Here is an 18,382-nt window from a genome sequence, read left to right as displayed (position 1 = left end):
ACAATGTTGTATTTATTCATTGAAGGAGTGGGCTGTGCAAGCTGTGGTCGATCCCAGAGTGCAACCCCATCAGGACCTTAAGAGGTAGTAACTTGATTTTTTGTGTTATTTTTGTTGTTTCATTCAAGATAATTCCATCTGTTTTGTTTGTTTTTTGTCATCTCTTTCTGCCGCATTTTATATGTTGAATACATGTCCAGGATGCTCCTAACTATGATGCACAATGTTTAACTCTTCCAGGGTTGATTTTTTTCGCCATATGTGACCGCCCAGGGGCAATTTTTTTTATTGCAGATTCTAATTCTTCTTAGGGACCTATTAAGAAAAAAAATTTACCGTAATCTAGGGTGACCGTAAAGTAAGAAAAACATATTTTGCGTTGCTCTATGTGTATTCATCCATGAATAACAATAAAAAAGGAAATAAACTTATAAGAATTACAAATTTGATGCATTGTTATACACATAGTTTAAGGCTTTGAAAATGCACACACGAGAATATTTCGCAAGTCTCAAATGTTCTTGCTCTTGCACTAATATGTATGTCCATAACGTAATCGAACTGCGTAGGTGTGCACACTAGAAAAACCTGTGTGGTTGTGTGCCCATCAAAAAAAAAAAAAATGTTTGACAAACTTCCACTAATCTTCATCTTATCACCAACCAGAGGCAATTAGTTTCCGCGAGTCCTAAAAAAAAGAAAGGAAAAGGAAAGAAACGGAAACACATGCACAGTGGCATCCTTCCTATGCGCACCCCTGTGAGCACTAAACGAGCGAGAAACAAGCGGCTGCCCTTCGAGCAATTAGTAATGAGATAGCCATCAGTTTTGCAAGCACAAAGAGGCAAAATCGTCAACGGAACAAAACCCAAACCGCTGCCCACCCACGTGAGCGCCAATGCGTAAGCGGTAGTATGTAGACGCACCGGCGCAAACTAGCTGTAAAACAAACTATGCAACGAAAACAGAGCGAGGTAGGTGCGCGAAACAAATTCCCCTTATTCCCACATAGTAGCAGCACATGATGGAAAAAAAAAAGTTAGGAAATTGGCACACTTTTTAAACGCACAGACGGCGCCGTAAATGAACGGCATCGACCATTTTGGACTTGTTTGCGTGGCCATATATTTACGCCATTGACCCTGAAAGGGTTAAAAAGAAAGCCATCTATACAGATGAAACCAACTTTATGTTGTTGGCAGCCATCAGAAGACATGGCAGTGTTTTTGTGGTTGGCATAATCCATTAGCGCCCAGTGTACTTTTTGAAAGTACAGCACCATTTTTATTTCTACATAAGGCTGAAACATAATCTTTTCCTTAGTACACCATTTTCCTAGGGAGGGTTTTGCCAAGATGACCACCTTGTAGTTATTTGTCAGCTGTATGATATCTTCGATGTATTCATTGCCAAACAAGATATGCTGAAAATAGGAGGCATTGCTGTGTGCACAGGTTAATTGTTTTTATCAGGCTTAAGATTTACTTCCTGAAACTGAATTTCATGTGCAAGTTTGAGAAAAGAATGCCATAAATGATATTGCATATACAGTCGCTCTTGGATCAGTCAGAATCGAAGGGGCTGCAATATGATGTATTGATGCTGTATTTATTCAAATCTAGGCCGATAGTTTTTTTTTCAAGTAATCATATACCGAATAATATATATAATCATATACTCTAGGGTCGGCTTAGATTTGAGGATTTAAAAAAAATGCACCAGCTAGTGCCATTTAAACAAGTCAGTATCATAGCCGCTACTAGCTGCACCAGTAGCCAACTGAAGTACGTGAGCGACGTTATCATTTTGACCTGTGTCATATCAGCGTGCAGCATGGTGTTATCGTAATGGCACCAAACAGGCGATGACACTATAGTGCTGCTTTCAAACTAAAGTTGTGCTAGCCGCAGAGGCACCGTGAAACGTTCAAGCCAGGCAGTACTTCGGCGTCAGTGAGAAAAGCGTCAGTCACTGGAGGGAGGCAACGGGAGATGCTTTTTATGTGCGCTGCCATGAGGGTGGCATTTATCAGACCACAACAGCGATGATAGCGATGATGACATAAGATGGAGCTCGGCATGCTCATATTGAATAAATGCGGTTTTCATTTTGTGAACGCTTCCTCCCTTTTTTGTTCGGCCTACATTCGAGGTAAGTTCTTTTTTTTTTCTGGCTTCGAATTTTCGGTGTCAGCTTAGAATAGGGGACGGCCTAGATTCGAGTAAATATGGTAATTCAAAATATTAAATATGCCTATCGGAAGCTTATCTGAAAACTCTGCATGTCTCGGACAGTTTCCTGAGATATTGAAAAGCAGGAATTAACTGATTTGTTTCTCCAAGGCCATGTCGAGCACACAGAAGTTGACTTATTGTTTGCACACAAATGTCGCAAGTCATATGGGCTGCGGAATGGTTTTTGATATACTGATCACGTTGCTAACAATCACGATTCGGCATTGAGACAGCAGTGACAGCATTGGGTTGAAGGGCTTGTCGTGATTTTTATTCAAGGTGAGGTAAAAATGGATGCAGTGTGAAAGCAAACCAGCCTGTAATATGTGCCATGCTGCCACCAGTGCACCGTTTTTGATTGTTCATCATATGTCAACAGTGAGTCAATCTACGCTGCTGCTGTAACATTTGGAAGTGGCTTTCAGCTTGCAGAACATCTGAGTAAATTCTCACTCGTGTGCAACTCTGTGATTGAAACACGAGTGAAACACATTCAGCACGGACCCGCGAATTACACAGCGATGAGCCTTGCACACCGCTGCCGCCATGGTCTTTCCACGAGGACACAAGTGCAGAGAAGGTTTGCGGTAGTGGTTGGGTTTGCGGTTGGAATCGTTTTGCCCAGTTGTGGAACACTAAAATCCCATTTGTGGAAACCCCTGGTCTACAAGAAGACACTCAGTTTTTTGAAAACATCTCCAGTTCAGCATTCCACGCTCAGAGCCAGTCACTAAAGAGATAGTGTTATCCACACTTTGTAGTGGAATGCATGTATTGGACCGGAGGCATTTCACATTCTTGAAGCAGCACAATAATGTAATATAGCCGAAGTCTTACATTTTCTTTTCTACTAGTGAATTTTTTTTCTGGGCATTGTACATGGCAACATTAGTCTTATAAACTCGGCGTGTAGTGAGCTTCAATATACAATAGAACCTCATTCATTCGTTCTTGAATAAAATGCAAGCAAAAATGTGTTAACCAGGAAAACGTATGATTCAAAGTCACAAAAAAATTCAGACTCAACTCAGATTCATGCAATGTGAAGTGTAAAGGGTCAGCACAAGATGGTGATGCACCCCGCTCTGGTGGGACCCAACCTACCTGAGATGTGCATTATCATTTTTGCAGCTTCAGCAAGCTTATGTTTGCGCTCCTTGAATTTGACTTGGGTCAGCAGCATATTTGGGCGGAGCATTTGGCAGGATTTTGGCGTGCCCATTAAGTGAGAGTTGTTGCAGCATGAAACACTGACACGCGTTGAGCTCATAGAGCCCGAGTGACCCAAGATGCTCGTTGTCGTTTAAGACAGCGATTGGAAACTGAAAAGAAATTGAGCTGGCGGGCAATGCAGGCAGAGCAAAACATTATCACTTTGTGGCACCTACAGCAGGGAACAATGGTGCGTTAGGGTTATCGCCTATTAAAAGCATGCGGTACGCTTCCTATACTACATATGTGATGAAACAGTTGCTGGTGAAGATTCTCATTGCGATGGGTTTGCAGCGATAACTGTGAAGGGAGAAGTGCAACGACCCCTGAGGAGATTTGCTGGTACCAAAACAGGAAACCGAGTGCGTGGCAGCATTTTCACCTGACGTGGTTGGGCGAGTACTGCAGGGAAGGTGCTATTGCGGCTGCCTACTGCTCTCGATCGCGCGTGCCTCACACCTTTTCTTGTTTACACGGCATCTAGTAGCTGGAAAATGTATCAGGCAATCACAGTTTGACAATATATGTACTGAACGTTGGTTCTGAAAGGTTGCATTTTCCGGGACCCTAGTTACCGGTAAAAGAGCGTAACTGTAATGGGTCATTTTTGCATTCTTGTTTGGGAATGTTGGCGCTGGGTAATTGTACAAAACCGATCATATCAATAAGGTTCTGCTGTATATGTAGAATATCTTGCTAATATGTCCATTTTAGCAGAAGTTGAGCTCAAGTTATGTGCACTGCATGTATAGGAAACAAGAGTTCCTGAACTCTCCACTTCATCACAGAATTTGTTTTAACAGATTTTGTCTTAAAAGCAGTCCCTACTCTTGGCTGTAGTTGTTAGTGTAGAGAGTTTTCCTGCTGCAGGGTGTAAGAGGTATAGTTGGAGCTATGCCTGGACAGGGTTTGTTCAGGAATGCATTAGTAGATGTGAAATAATGGCTGCTTAGCAATAATAAATTTAGCAGTATTCATGACTACTGTTTTACTAGGGCGAAAGTCATTGTGTTTGAGGCCATGGCGGCTGCATTTCGATGGCGAATGATGAAAACTACCGTGTACTTAGATTTAGGTGCACATTAAAGAACCCCAGGTGGTCCAAATTTCCGGAGTCCCTCACTATGGTGTGCCTCATAATCGGATTGTGGTTTTGGTGCGTAAAACCCCATAATCTTATTATGCTTGAGGCTTGTTTATCATGTTTAAATGGCAATGCACATTATAGTTAGTGATTGACACATGGAACATTTTGTGATATCCTGCCAATTGAACAAGTGTTCCCTGCTTTGCTTTTACTTGGAGGCCATGCAGTGTGTCACTCCAACTTGTTTTTTGTTTGAGACTCTTGCACAGCCGCAGGACTTTGTGGCCAGTGTCTACGACTAGCTTCAATCATGATATTCAACCTGTATATAGTCGACTCTCATTATAACAGACCATGATAATCCGACATAAAATGTCCGTTTTATCTGAAGTTCATAATATACTAAATCGTAATAGTATCCGAAACTGGATGCCACCGCCAAAATGAAACAAAATTGTCAAACAGTCTCTGTATGTTTCAACTACTGCTGGAACGCCGCGAAACATTGTCAGATAAAAAAAGAGAAGCATTCACGAAGACATGCATGTCTACTTTTCATATGCTTGGCAGAAAATGTTGTGTGCAGTACACTGCTGGGGCACGATCGGAGATCGTTGTTCAGAGTGCGCGATTGGTCTAGGCCAGTTGCGCATGGCGAAACTGAATGCGTGCTTCGAATAACAATCTCCAATAACGATCTCCGATAGCGCCCCTGCCCTTACCTATGCTACTAATCTGAATTAGCTCTAACATATTCGTACCAACGCAGCTCTCACAATAATCACTTATTTTAATTTGCCAGTGGAGTACACCAGGACAAGGGGTTGGAGCACTGGAATGTCTCACTTCTGAAACTTTGGTCGCAAATCTCTAACAGCGTTGTTCCAAAGAGTGAGTGACTAAAGTTTAAAGTAAAAAAAAAACAAAAAAACACTTTTTATTCACATTTAGCTCAAAAAGAGCTTTGCGACGTGAGATTGGTGGTGCCTTTGAGGGAAAATGCAGTCACTTTGCGCTGCATTTCAGTCAGTCAATACTTGAACGGAACAGCAGTCTTGCTGCTGCTGAGAGTATTCTTTCACTTCTTCAATGTGGTCAATCACTTCCTGTGAAGTTGGCCTGACTGCATGTGGCTCATTTTCTTGCTTGCTGTTGTTGTCTGATGACAACTCAGAACGGCTTTCGATCATGGCTCTCACCTCCTCGTCCGTCATTTGCTCATTGTCGACAATGCTGGTGTCAAATGTGACAAAGTCGGAGAGAGAGAGAAACTTTATTAAATGCCCTCGCTGGGGTCAATGTTGGGCGGGAGCTGGGAGACGAGCCTCACCGGAGTTCCCCTTCCTCAGGCGATGGCCAGACATTGAGTCTTTAGCGGCTTCTTCGCCCAGCTGGACTGCCGAGAGTTGGTTCTCCGGGCATGCACTGAACAGCACAGCCTCCCACTGCTCGGGCATAGTGATTTGAAATGAAGGGTTGGTGCTGTGTTTAATGGTGTGTGTCGCTGCGGGACATGTCCAGATAAAATGGTCGAGGTTGGCTTTAGCCGCCCTGCATGCTTTGGATTGTGCTGCATTAACATCTGGGTAGATGTGACTGTACAGGAAGGGTGTGGGCAAAGTGCGTGTCTCTAATAATCGCCATGTTTTCGACTCTGACTTATAGAGTGACTCGTCAGGAGGTGGGTACTTCAATCTTGCCTTACGGTAATGCATGAGGATTTCACCTTACTGTTGGAGTTGGCGGTCGTGGTCCAGTTGTTGGATTTGGAGGACAATCCCAATTGCTGTCCCCCAGATATTTGGACCTTGAAGTTGAGTGCGGGAGTTGGCCGAGGTTGAGGAGGACTTTGAGATGAAAACTGGAGGTTTATTTACATTATTTACACTGAGAGTACAAAGAAATTAAGTCAAAGTCATTACGGGCCGGCAGCAACTCGGACGCTGTGGCCCGTGACAAGAAGCTCGAAAGAGATGAATGAAGGAATGCTTTCTTGCTGCTCCCGGTCTCTGGCTTTTAACCCCCTTCGGTGTCTCGAAGTCACGTCACATTCGGCCAATCGGCGAGCCCGCTCAAGTGTCGTATTTTCAGCCAATGGTAGGCGCCCGTGCGAGTGTACGTCACATTCGGCTCAGAGGGTCACTCCTTGGGCTCCAATTGTCCAAGGGATTATTTGTCTGCGGTATTGCCTTCCCGGTCTGCAACTGCCTTCATAAAGGTGGATGGGGGGATTTCTGCCAGGGCTTCACGGTGCATTACAGCCGTCTTGCCTCAAGACCCACGTTACCTGGAACAGTGCCAGGCTCTCGCTACACTTTCGGGAAGAGTCAAGCAGTGAATAGCTCCACCTGCGGCGCACGAGGTGGGGGGCGCCAACTCGTTTGCACGTGCCATGCCTCGGGAACGTTGTAGATGTGCTTCTGCGCTCCTTAATTAGCTGCGACGCGATTCGATGTGGTCTGGTGAACTCGAAGGAGGCTCAGGAAACGGTCCCGTACCTAACAATACGTAACCATTCTGTCTTTCGTGTGGCTGTGCCAGGAGACGACTGCCTTGTCTTCAGCCTGCTGTGCTGTGGGTTGTTCGGGGGGTCGCTAATCCGTTGACAGGTTACGTGCCAGGTGAATGATTTCTCGGGCAGCGTCGTGAAACACTTCGTACCCGGCTAGACCTAAATGGCCCAGGGCCCAGAAAAGCTCTCTGCTCCGAATGCCTCCCCAACCTGAGGTCACGCTACTGAGTCCGGTGGTTCATCTAGGACGGATGACTCCTCGCAGGCACTCATTATTTCCCTGAAAACCAGCCTTCCTGGAGTAGTTTTTGACATCCGTTTTTATCTGTTGCTACCCATAGGACACGCTGTTGCATAGGACACACCGAGATGTATGCACTAAAAGATAAGCAGGGTAATATCATCAATCTCGAAGATATAGTAAAAGCAGCGGAAGAATTCTATACTGACCTGTACAGTACCCAGAGGAGTCAGGATACCTCAATTAGAAACAGTAATGAACAGCATACAGAAACTCCTCCTATAACTAGTGATGAGGTCAGAAGGGCCTTGCAAGACATGAAACGAGAAAGAGCGGCAGGAGAAGATGGAATAACATTCGGTTTAATCAAAGATGGAGCAGACGTAATGCTTGGAAAACTGGCAGCCCTTTATACAAAGTGTCCATCAACTGCAAGCGTCCCAGAAAACTGCAAGAATGCAAACATACTAATCCGCAAAAACGGAGATGTTAAAGAATTTAAAAATTATAAGCCCATTAGCTTACTCCAAGTAGTATATAAAATATTTACCAAAATAATCTCCAATAGAATAAGGGCAACACTGGACTTTAGTCAACCAAGGGAACAGGCGGGCTTCAGGAAGGGATTCTCTACAATCGTTCACATCCATCTCATTAATCAGGTTATCAAGAAATCCGCAGAGTATAGTAAGCCTCTCTATATGGCTTTCATAGATTACGAAAAGGCATTTGATTCAGCAGAGATACCAACAGTCATAGTGGCTTTACGTAATCATGGAGTACAGACCGCTTACGTAAATACCTTGGAAAATATCTAGAGGTTCCACAGCTACCTTAATTCTGCACAAAAAAAGTAGGAAGATACATATGAAGAAAGGGGTCAGACAGGGAGACACAATCTCCCCAATGCTATTCACTGCGTGCTTGGAAGTATTCAAGCTATTAAACTAGGAAGGCTCAGGAGTAAAAATCGACGGTGAATATCTCGGCAACCTTCGGTTTGCCGATGACATTGTTCTATTCAGCAACAATGCAGACGAGTTACAACAAATGATTGAGGACCTTAACAGGGAGAGTGTAAAAGTGGGGCTGAAGATTAATATGCAGAAGACAAAAATAAATAACCTGGCAAGGGAACAAGAGTTCAAGATCGCGAGTCAGCCTATAGAATCTGTTAAGGAGTATGTTTATCTAGGTAAATTATTCACAGGCAACCCTGATCATGAGAAGGAAATTCACAGAAGAATAAAAATGGGTTGGATCGCATGTGGCAGACATTGCCAGCTCCTCACTGGAAGCTTACCATTATCATTGAAAAGGAAGGTGTACAATCAGTGCATTTTACCAGTGCTGTTAATGGGGCAGAGACTTGGAGACTGACAAAGAAGGTTAAGAACAAGTTAAGGACCGCGCAAAGAGCAATGGAACGAAGATTGCTAGGCATAACTTTTAAGCGACAGAAAGAGAGCGGTTTGGATCGGAGAGCAAACGGGTATAGACGATATGCTAATTGACATCAAGAGAACAAAATGGAGCTGGGCAGGTCATGTAATGCGCAGGTTAGATAACCGCTGGACCATTAGGGTTACAGAATGGGTACCAAGAGAAGGGAAATGCAATTGAGGACAACACAAGACTAGGTGGGGCGATAAAATTCGGAAATTCACGGGCGCTAGTTGGAATCAGTTGGCACAGGACAGGGGTAATTGGAGATCGCAGGGAGAGGCCTTCGTCCTGCAGTGGACATAAAACAGGCTGATGATGATGATGACATGCTCGCCAACACTTAGGCTGGGAATCTGACGTCTATTTTCGATTCCCGACTGCTTTGCATGTTGAAGAGCAGGCGTTCGACAAAGTGTGTACGATAGGCAGCCTTGATCAATTGGCTGGAGTACTGATGTCGCATTTGGGGGAAAGTAAGCTAGCTGAATTGCTTCGAGCTTGGGTTCTTCGTGTGGCTTGAGCAGTTGTCCAAAAAAAAAAAGAAAAGCAACACCTTCCTCTTCTGCTTGATCATTTGCTTATCGAACTGCAGCAGCCAGGCATTGAAGAGGTCTTTTGTCATCCATGCCTTTGTGTCGGCAGTCCAGCCAAATGGCATGTTCTTTAAATGCCGCAAGGCACGAGGCTGTTTTGATTTTCCGATAAACGGCAGTTTTCTTTTTCTGTCCCGTCCATGTTGCAACAAAACATGGTTGAACGCTCCTTGGAGTGCTTACCACTGTGGTTGCCGGAAATCACGTACGTCTTATTTGGTTTCGCCTTATAAAATATGCCACTTTTGTCTGCATTAAATATGACCTTGTCCTCATACCTGGCAAGAAGCATTGGCAGCTCATTTGCCTTCCATTCTGAGATGGCGTTCAGACAGACAGTGAATGCTGTTGCGTTGCGTACACCGCAGACTTGCATGAATGTCACTCCATGCTTTCACCTTGAAATGGTTCAGCCACCTGTCGCTAAAAGTGACACCATCATGTCCAAGGACCACAGCTAGCTGTTCCGCTTGCTTCCTTAACAGTAGTCCGTTCACTGAAATATAGCGAGCTCAGGCATGGCGCTGCCAAATCAGAAGTGCAGACTCAACATCTGGGTATGTGGCCTCACGGAGCTTAAGCACTTAGGATTAATTTCCCCCGACACTTGCTTGGTGGCGATCCCTTTGTTGTTCATAATTGAACTCTCGTTCTGCTTCGACAGTCCCATTGTTTTTTCGATGTCTGCCTGCTTTTCAGCATGTGCAACTGCACCCACAGTCTTAATCTTGTCGCTCAGTGAAATTTGCTTCTTTCTTTTAGAGGCCAAAATCTTGGCACTTGTGGTCTGGCACAACCAACTAGCATGGGAACATAAAAATAAAATGGCATCAACAAGTGTGATGAACGGGCCCTCAGACTGGCTTGGCTAGAGGCTGGGCTTGGCCACATGCCGCCTATATGGCAAGCCGCAATTTAAACTTGCTGTGGCTTAAGTGCATAGATACTGCGTGGTCAAGTCTTTTGTCAACCCGTGTCAACACGACAAAAGTATGTTTTATGTGCCCGATTTTGACAAAAATCGACTCAAATTTGTCTGCTGTAGCCGATAGTCCGTTGTAGCATGGTTGCATTAGTAAAAGCGGTAGAGCAAACAAGTTGAAATATGGTCCATTGTCTGTTGTACGGTCCGTTGTAACGAGCATAGACTGTATCTCCTTTCTGTGGAAGGCCTACCAAACTATGAAAACAATAACCACAGAGGAAGCTTATATGTAGGGTTGCCAACTGTCGAGAATTTAACAAGACAGTCCCGACTTGGTCCTGTAGGGATGGACAAATATCCCAACTTTTGCGTTTTTTCTCTACTGGATAACAATAAATAGACCAGATTTCCTTTTTATAATGCCCGACAGCTCGTTTACGTAGTCTTTTTTTTGTTCATTTGTGTTGTCTAAGCACAAAAGGTGGTTTCGTTTTTGTTATGATTCTAGTTCTTTTGTAGGCCCTAATCGTCCACAATACCTCTATCCGTAATCGTTGCCGTGTTAGTCAGGTAACTAGGGTGCACTTGTTGTAAATCGTGACACAGCAGGATTGAAAAGATTTGATGAACTTCGTTGCACGTAGAGACTGGCGGCTCGTGGCACTTACAGGGTCGGTCGTCGCCTTTCCTCCCCATCTTGACTTCGTCCACTTGCTAGTTTGCAACTTTACTTCCATATTTGTTGACTTTTGATGTGGACTTTCCAAAGGGTGACCTTCGCACTGAAGACATGGAAGCCATCAAGGAAATACTCAAAGAGAAAAGCAAGACATAAATTCATAATGGGCCGTGTGGATATCAATGTCTCCCAGTGGACTGCTATAGTTATATAATTTTTTTTCTTTCTTTTTCACATTTATTAGTCCTCCTGTGGAGGGCACCAAGTGGCATGATGGCATGCCAAGCATGATTTTAATTTGCAGTATGCAAGTTTACTGACCGAGATCCGAGAGTACTGCATATTTAACCTTCTGCTGTTGTGCCCAGGACACAATTGTAATGTGGGTGCCATCACATTCCACCCACGGTCAACTTACCTGCAGTCTGAGAATGCACTCAACATGGCCTCTTGCTCTGCTGATGGCGTCGTCAACTTGTGGAACTTGAAGAGGTACAGTGGTGCTGGAGTCATCTTCTCAAATGTCGTCTTAGGCTGAGTGGTCATTACCTTTACTGTTCCGATGTCATTTTTCCTTTGAATAGAACTTTGTAGGTTCTGAGGGCTTCGGAAAATGGAAAAAAAAAAGTACCATATACATATCATTTGGTCTATGAAAGGGCTAATGTGGCCGTCTTGCAGATGTCATTTTGAACCATGCATCATTTCAATTGCCAGGCCAGCCTGCTTGTCTGTGTTTCAGAAGGCTTGCAAACTCTACTCGCTATTTGGTGTTTTGTTTGCCTTTTTCCCCTCTGCAACTATGCAGATGGTATAACATTCTGCTGATGAGCACAAGGTCATGGGTTCAATTATTTACAGGGTGTCCCACATAATTTGAGCTAAGAATTAAAAAATGAAAGGCATGTTGGAAGCGAATTGAACTGAACGCATACTGTTTGCGATAGCCTATAGTAACTCAGACAATATTTTGTTTTCCCCATAACTCACTAATTAAGTTTAATACCCAACTTTTTCATTATAGGCTGAGGACCCTAAGTATGATAGGCAGATTTGTAGAGCACCTTCACAAACCACCAATCGAGTTGTTTCCTTTATGATACATCTCACATAGTCCTTTCTCACATAGTCCTTTCTCACATAGTCCATAGTCCATAGACGTTTTTGTCGACTGACGTCACTCTCGCACAAATCCAAGCAAATCTGATCGCCTCCAAGCATAGTATGAGGCAGGGCATTATTAGATTTTTTTGAGCCACTCTAAGCTTAATCAATTTTATTTTTTTGGGTGAATGAGTTTTTCGAACTGTTAGATATTTCACATTATTTTTCGGTCTCCACGAGGTCCAGAAAGTCAGTCGGCGATTGTAGCATTATTTGCAATATGCACTACAGTGCATCTCTTAGTGCTGAAAGTAATGACTGGATGTAACATGTGTGTGTCTTCGACAATTATTCATTATATAGGAGTTTGGAAAGAAAGTAAATGGCAGGGCAACATTTTTATCAATTGAGATTTACACTGCAGATGCAGATAACTGTCGCTTTACTTTTGTATATAAAAGTAAATATACTTTTTTTTTTTCATATAACCCACCACTGCGTATGACTCGCACCCCTAAATATGTCAGGCCGAGGGAAAAAGGAATCCGCACGTAGCTCGTGCAGATAAATGCTTACAACAATGCTAAAATATTTGCAAAAAGTTTTCTTTCATGGATGCACGATTTGTCCACGTTGTACCTTCTGCCAGCGGCTCTTTTGCCCCCCTCTTCAGTGATGTTGATAAAGCTGGATTCACACAATGGACATGGTTGCGGGTGAATCAGTAGCGTGACAGGTGACTTGAATTGGATCACTTTACAGCTAGAGGATGACTGCGTGGACGGAGTAGCCCTCGCACGGGCAATGGCGATGAAGCAAATGTGACTGACCTGAAAACGTGATTTGGCACTCTGCCATGTTTAGAAGCGCTTCACACAGACTGAGTGAGCGCCATGTGAACGGGTGACGTATGAGTTAGGCATCACTGCGTGGACTTTTTGCTAACTACTAAACGTGTAATGGTGACCTGTAAAGAGAATTGGTAACCATGAAGGAGAGGAGAAGGAAGCTTAAACACGCAGGTGTAGGGAAAGGGTTGGGTTCCTAGGTGGGGTTCATGGCAGCGTGGCATAGGCTGCTGGGAAGCTCCTTTTAAAAGGGAAATTGGCATATAATCTACACCCCGACTTTACCGTTACATTTAAAAAATTTTTCGTGCAGGTTATAAGCACAAAAATACAGTAAACAAACAAACACTTCCCATATTGGATTTGAGTGTTTAAAAATTTTTTTCAAAGCTTTAGAGCAGTGCCATGGACCACCATTGGGTCGTGTATAGTGTAACATTTTTGCAATAGGTTAGCACGTTTTCAATAGTCTAAATAGTACTATAGTACTAAATAGTACCTTTGCACTGTGTCGACTTAGCACAATGCCCTCTGGAGCTCCCTGGACGTTGCCACATTAGCCTCTTGACAGCTGTAATCAGTGATCTCCTGCAAAAGCATTGCAGGAATTGAAGCGCTCACCTTTCTATGTACTAACACGCAAGTCCAGAGGAAAAAGCTAGATAGGAGGGGAGAGAGGACGCAGAGAATGGGTAGAACCGACGCAGTCGCGAAAACAGCCTTGCCTACTTCACTCACAGTTCCCATACAAGGCAGCAGGGGTGGAGGTAGAGAAATTGTGACGTCAGAAGGAAATGAAGCAAACAAGCTAAATTATAAATTTAAGTTGAAGGTGTGCTAACTGGAAGGGGCAGCGAGCTCACGGTAATGTGATCAAGCGCGCACGAGGGAGTGAGGGGAGAGGGGGAGGAAGAGGTAAGTTTGCACGCCTCTCGATTTCTGGCTTTTTTTTGCCTCCTTAAATAGATACAATTGAAGACCAAGGTCATTGCGAATGCTGCGCCACCTAAAGACTTCACCACATCACTGGTGTGCCATCACTGTTTTATGGCTTAGAAGCGTTTGGGTGCGAGCTAGTTGGCGCAGGTCATTCATTTTAAACAGCGCAAAAAGACACGCGGACAAGGAAGAGCATAGGACCAGCACTGAAATCTTTGAGGCCTTTCAATTTGTGAGTTAAGAGCCACTTGCAAAAGCGCCTCTTCTATAACTCTTTGTGATGAGGAACTTAAGTTCTTTAGAAGTTAATCAGTTTTGATTGTGTTCTTATTATGTATTTTACATTTATATAGTTTTACGTTTGTTAACTAAAGTAATGCTTAACAGTCTCAGAAGGGAACAGCAGTTTACGATAGGTAGCGAGGCACTGGAAGTGGTAAGGGAATAGATCTACTTAGGGCAGGTAGTGACTGGGGATCCGGATCATGAGGCTGAAATAATCAAAAGAATAAGAATGGGCTGGGGTGCGTTTGGCAGGCATTCTCAGACCATGAACAGCAGGTTGCCATTATCCCTCAAGAGAAAAGTGTATACAGTCGAACCCGACTATATCGAACCCGTTTACATCGAAGTATTCCATATATCGAACAATTTCTGGACACGGTATAGTTACAATGAGTATATATTGCAAAAATTACGCATACATCGAACAAAACTAGTAGCGACTCCCGATATATCGAACGTCAAGCGGCGAAAAGTGCCCCCGGAAGTTGGCTTTCCCTCGCGGTGAAGGGAAAACCCGGCGGCGCGGCTCCATCCAACCGCTCTCCCTACGTGACTGCGCTACCTCGGAGCCACCGACACCACCCTACAAAAAAATGATCCTGGCCTGCCCGCCCGCAGCGCTTGCTCCGACAGCCAATCAGAGGCTCTTGTGCCCTCGTCGTGCAAGATGGCGAAAGTGCGAGTTGTCTCGCTGCTTATCTGATTCATTGTGTGCGCGTTCTCCCGCAGTGTTGCCGTGATGAGGCGGCAGAATTCGCCTTTCATCGTGAAGCTCGAAATCATAAACCGGGTCGAACGCGGTGACAAGTCGGATGTCCCCGCAGCGTGCAAGATTTCGAGGAGCACTCTCAGCACGATCTTGAAGAATAAGGGGGAGATTAGGGCTAAAGCGGCTGAACTCACGACCCGGTGCCTGTGGCGCCCAACGCGTACGCGCGGCCGTGTACGAGTGGTTCATCCGAAATTGCTTAAGCCGTACCGACTTCCGCGTGCTCGGTGATGACTGTAAATTCTGATTAATGCGATGAAGCCGTTGTCGTTGTTGCCGAAGTTTGGAGCGAGGTGTCAGAATTTCCGGAAGCTGTTGACGAATCAACGGTGGACGAGTTTGTGAGCGCAAATGATGGTGTTGCGACCACAGGAGAGCCCGGAAACAAAGAGTACATTGCCGGCATCGTGCCGAGCACAAGTGAAAATGGGCACAACGAGGAAAGCAACGACCGTCTTTGGCCCACATCCTCCGAAGTGATTGGTGCGCTCGCACTAGTCCGGTGCTTCTGCGCGAAGGCGGAATGTTGCGGCCTCAGCTGCTCCGACTCCTTAGACAACGTGGGGAAGTGCGTGCCTCGCACGCAGCGAAATTGCCCAAGCAGAAGAAAATGCAGGTCTATTTTGTGCGAAACGAAGCTAGTTTCATCAATAAAGTGATTTCATAAATGGTATCTGCTTTTATGGCATCCAATTATTTAGCAGGCTTATATCGAATTATGCTCTATATCGAACTGATAGGCGTTTTTTTGCGAGTTCGATATAGCCGGGTTCGACTGTAACAGCTGTGTCTTACCATTACTCACATGCAAGGCAGAAATCTGGAGGCTTACGAAAAGGGTTCTGTTTAAATTGAGGACGATGCAACGAGCTATGGAAAGCAGAATGATGGGTGTAACGTTAAGGGATATGAAAAGAGCAGATTGGGTTAGGGAAAAAACTGGAGTTAATGACATCTTAGTTGAAATCGAGAAAAAGAAATGGGCATGGGCAGGACATTTAATGAGGAGGGAAGATAACCGATGGTCATTAAGGGTTACGGACAGGATTTCAAGGGAAGGCAAGCGTAGCAGGGAGCGGCAGCAAGTTAGGTGGGCGGATGAGATTAAGAAGTTTGCAGGGACAACATGGCCACAATTAGTACATGACCGGGGTAGTTGGAGAAGTATGGGAGGGGCCTCTGCCCTGCAGTGGGCGTAACCAGGCTGTTGCTGATGATGATGACGTTTGTGAAGCATGCGCAGCAGGAATTGACTGACGATGACTCGCCTTCTCTTTCTTCCTTTCTCTCTTCTCTTTCAGCCCGTTGCAAATAGTATACATTTGTGCGGGCTTTAATAAAGATGTTGGCAGTCAGCACTGGTCCAAGGCTCTTCCTTGTCCGCGTGTTTTTGGCACTGTAAAATGAATGATTTAGGGCATAACTGAGAAACTAATACACATGGCGCATGCTTCTAAGCGTGGCTGAGTGTGTACGCAGCTGCGTACCCTGCTTTAGAGGTAATCTGCCGCATGTGCAAAGAGTGGGCGTGTTGAGATGGCGTAGCACCATGTAAGCTGTCTTACCGTGCGTTTAGTATTGGAGGTTGCGTAATCTCGAGTTTTGGTGACCCGTCGGAGCATGAGGCACACGAAGCATTTGCTCCCCGCTGCCGGTGCTTTTCACGATAGCGTCTTCCCATTGCAGGTTATTCCATCAGCTGGGGGGGAGTGCATGCGGAAGCATGGCTAGCTTCGCTTAATTTGTACCGCCAAGAAGATATCGCTGACGTATGTGGCATGGAACTGTACCATTCGTTGCAGACTCCCAAATTTTGTCAAAATTAATTTTTTTTCTCATTCAAATTTGTTTTGTTTTTTTCGATTGCCCAATAATGTGGAAAATTCTGTGGCCCCTTTCTGTGTAAGAAAAATCAATCGGCGACTGTACTTATTTGCATAAAGGGTCGAATTTCAATAGAACGAAATTTTGATATAACGAAACAAATTGCCGTACCAACTTTGTTATATCGAGGTTTAACTGTATTTACGCCATCTAGACAAAATTTGCCCAACAATTTCTATGTTGTAGCCGGGTCCCTTAAATGTGGAATTGGTTGCATTGATAATATAGGCAGACCAATTAAGTGAGAAGAATAGTCTCATCCATCTGAAAGTATGTCGTAAGTGAATCCGTTGAAATGGGGTGTGGTCTGTGTAAAGTTCCCTTCATAGCTTTCTTTGCCTCATTAAATTGATACAAACGAAAATATAGGTCACTGCCAATGCAGCAACCATTCTTGTGAATTTCCCACCTCAAGTGAAGATCCAGAACCACTTGCTTTGGATAATTTGGCCTTTAGCGTGCACTTCAGTTGACCCATGATAAACTTTGAATAAAGCGATTTCGTTATAACAAAGGTTTGCTATATGTATGGTTCTTAAGTTCTTATATAGGAGCATGGACTAACATGACAATCAGCGTCATGCCACGCAACTCGCTTGTAAATGCAGCGAGGGTAAATGCATGGTGTGCGAAGCATTCTCCTGGCCTAGCTGTGTCTGCCAGGCTATTCCAACCAGTACATCAATGCTGCCACTGCAATCACAGCAGGACCCCATTAATATGTTGTTTGGGAGGCCACAGGAAGAGAATACGTGCTACGGAAAAATGTAACATCCAGTCACACTTGCGGCAGCACTACAGATGTGGCAAAAAGCTACTCCTACATGGAGCTTGATTTGAAGTTGAATGCAAAGCCGTCAAACGATTGAAAACCTGCTAAGTGAAGCTCGTTCTATTGCTGCCTGGCAGTTAGGTTGAATGTTAAGTTTTTGGAGCAGCTGTAGCTGCAACTTGCATAAATGAAGCTTGTGATTTCCATGTGCAACTTTGGTCGAGTCTATAACTTCTTTTCGAGCACTTACAACCCTTCTTCAGTGTATGTGCAGCCGTGTATATACAGTAAAAGCTCGTTAATTCGAACCGCAAGGGGAGGCCGCTTCAGTTCGAATTAACAAAAGTTCGAACTAACGAAAGTGAAGGAGAGCAACAGTACACTGCGATTTGGAAGCAGTAGGGCATGTCAGAAATTTGGCGTGTCAGAAAGTGATGGCGTGTGCCGCGGGCACACGCCACCTTCAAGTCGAAGCTCTGGGTCCGACTGTGCCACACTACCGATGTCCACCGAAACGAACGTTAGCCGAGGCTTAACACCATCACAATGAATCACGACGGCCGATACCTCCTAAGCTGAAAACAGAGGTGCACAACCGATGAAGACTGCCGAGACAAAGACGCTAAACATGTGAAGGTGGCGAAGGCCCTGATTCGTTGGTTCTTGATTGCAAGCGCAGCTACGACGTACTTGATTAGCTGTGTTTTGGCGCTTGCCATGCCATCTCCACACAACATTAGCAGCTGTACAAGATTTCCAAAGCCTCCGAGATTCGCAATGGGCAAGAAGTCTCGGAGGTTACGTAGAACGAGAGGCAGCAGCCGCCGCTGCCTTCTGGCTGACCCCGCGTCG

At 44.7% G+C, this 18,382-nt stretch overlaps 1 protein-coding gene across 11 annotated transcripts in view; it reads left to right on the top strand.

The window, feature by feature from the left end:
- Positions 1–18,382, top strand: part of U4-U6-60K (U4-U6 small nuclear riboprotein factor 60K) — a 91,508-nt gene that overhangs the window by 26,504 nt on the left and 46,622 nt on the right. For all 11 annotated transcript variants that reach the window (XR_010564965.2, XM_065434430.1, XM_065434432.1 and 8 more), the window contains exons 8-9: positions 26–84; positions 11,298–11,421. Coding sequence is in view for 10 of the 11 variants with exons in the window: in XM_065434430.1 (XP_065290502.1) it covers positions 26–84; positions 11,298–11,421 (183 nt within the window). In the remaining variant the exon portion in view is untranslated. The remainder of the gene's footprint in view (positions 1–25; positions 85–11,297; positions 11,422–18,382) is intronic.

The sequence above is a fragment of the Dermacentor albipictus genome, chromosome 1 (assembly GCF_038994185.2).
Source record: "Dermacentor albipictus isolate Rhodes 1998 colony chromosome 1, USDA_Dalb.pri_finalv2, whole genome shotgun sequence".
Classification (NCBI taxonomy): Eukaryota; Metazoa; Arthropoda; class Arachnida; order Ixodida; family Ixodidae; genus Dermacentor; species Dermacentor albipictus.
This window is presented reverse-complemented; position numbering and strand designations above follow the sequence as displayed.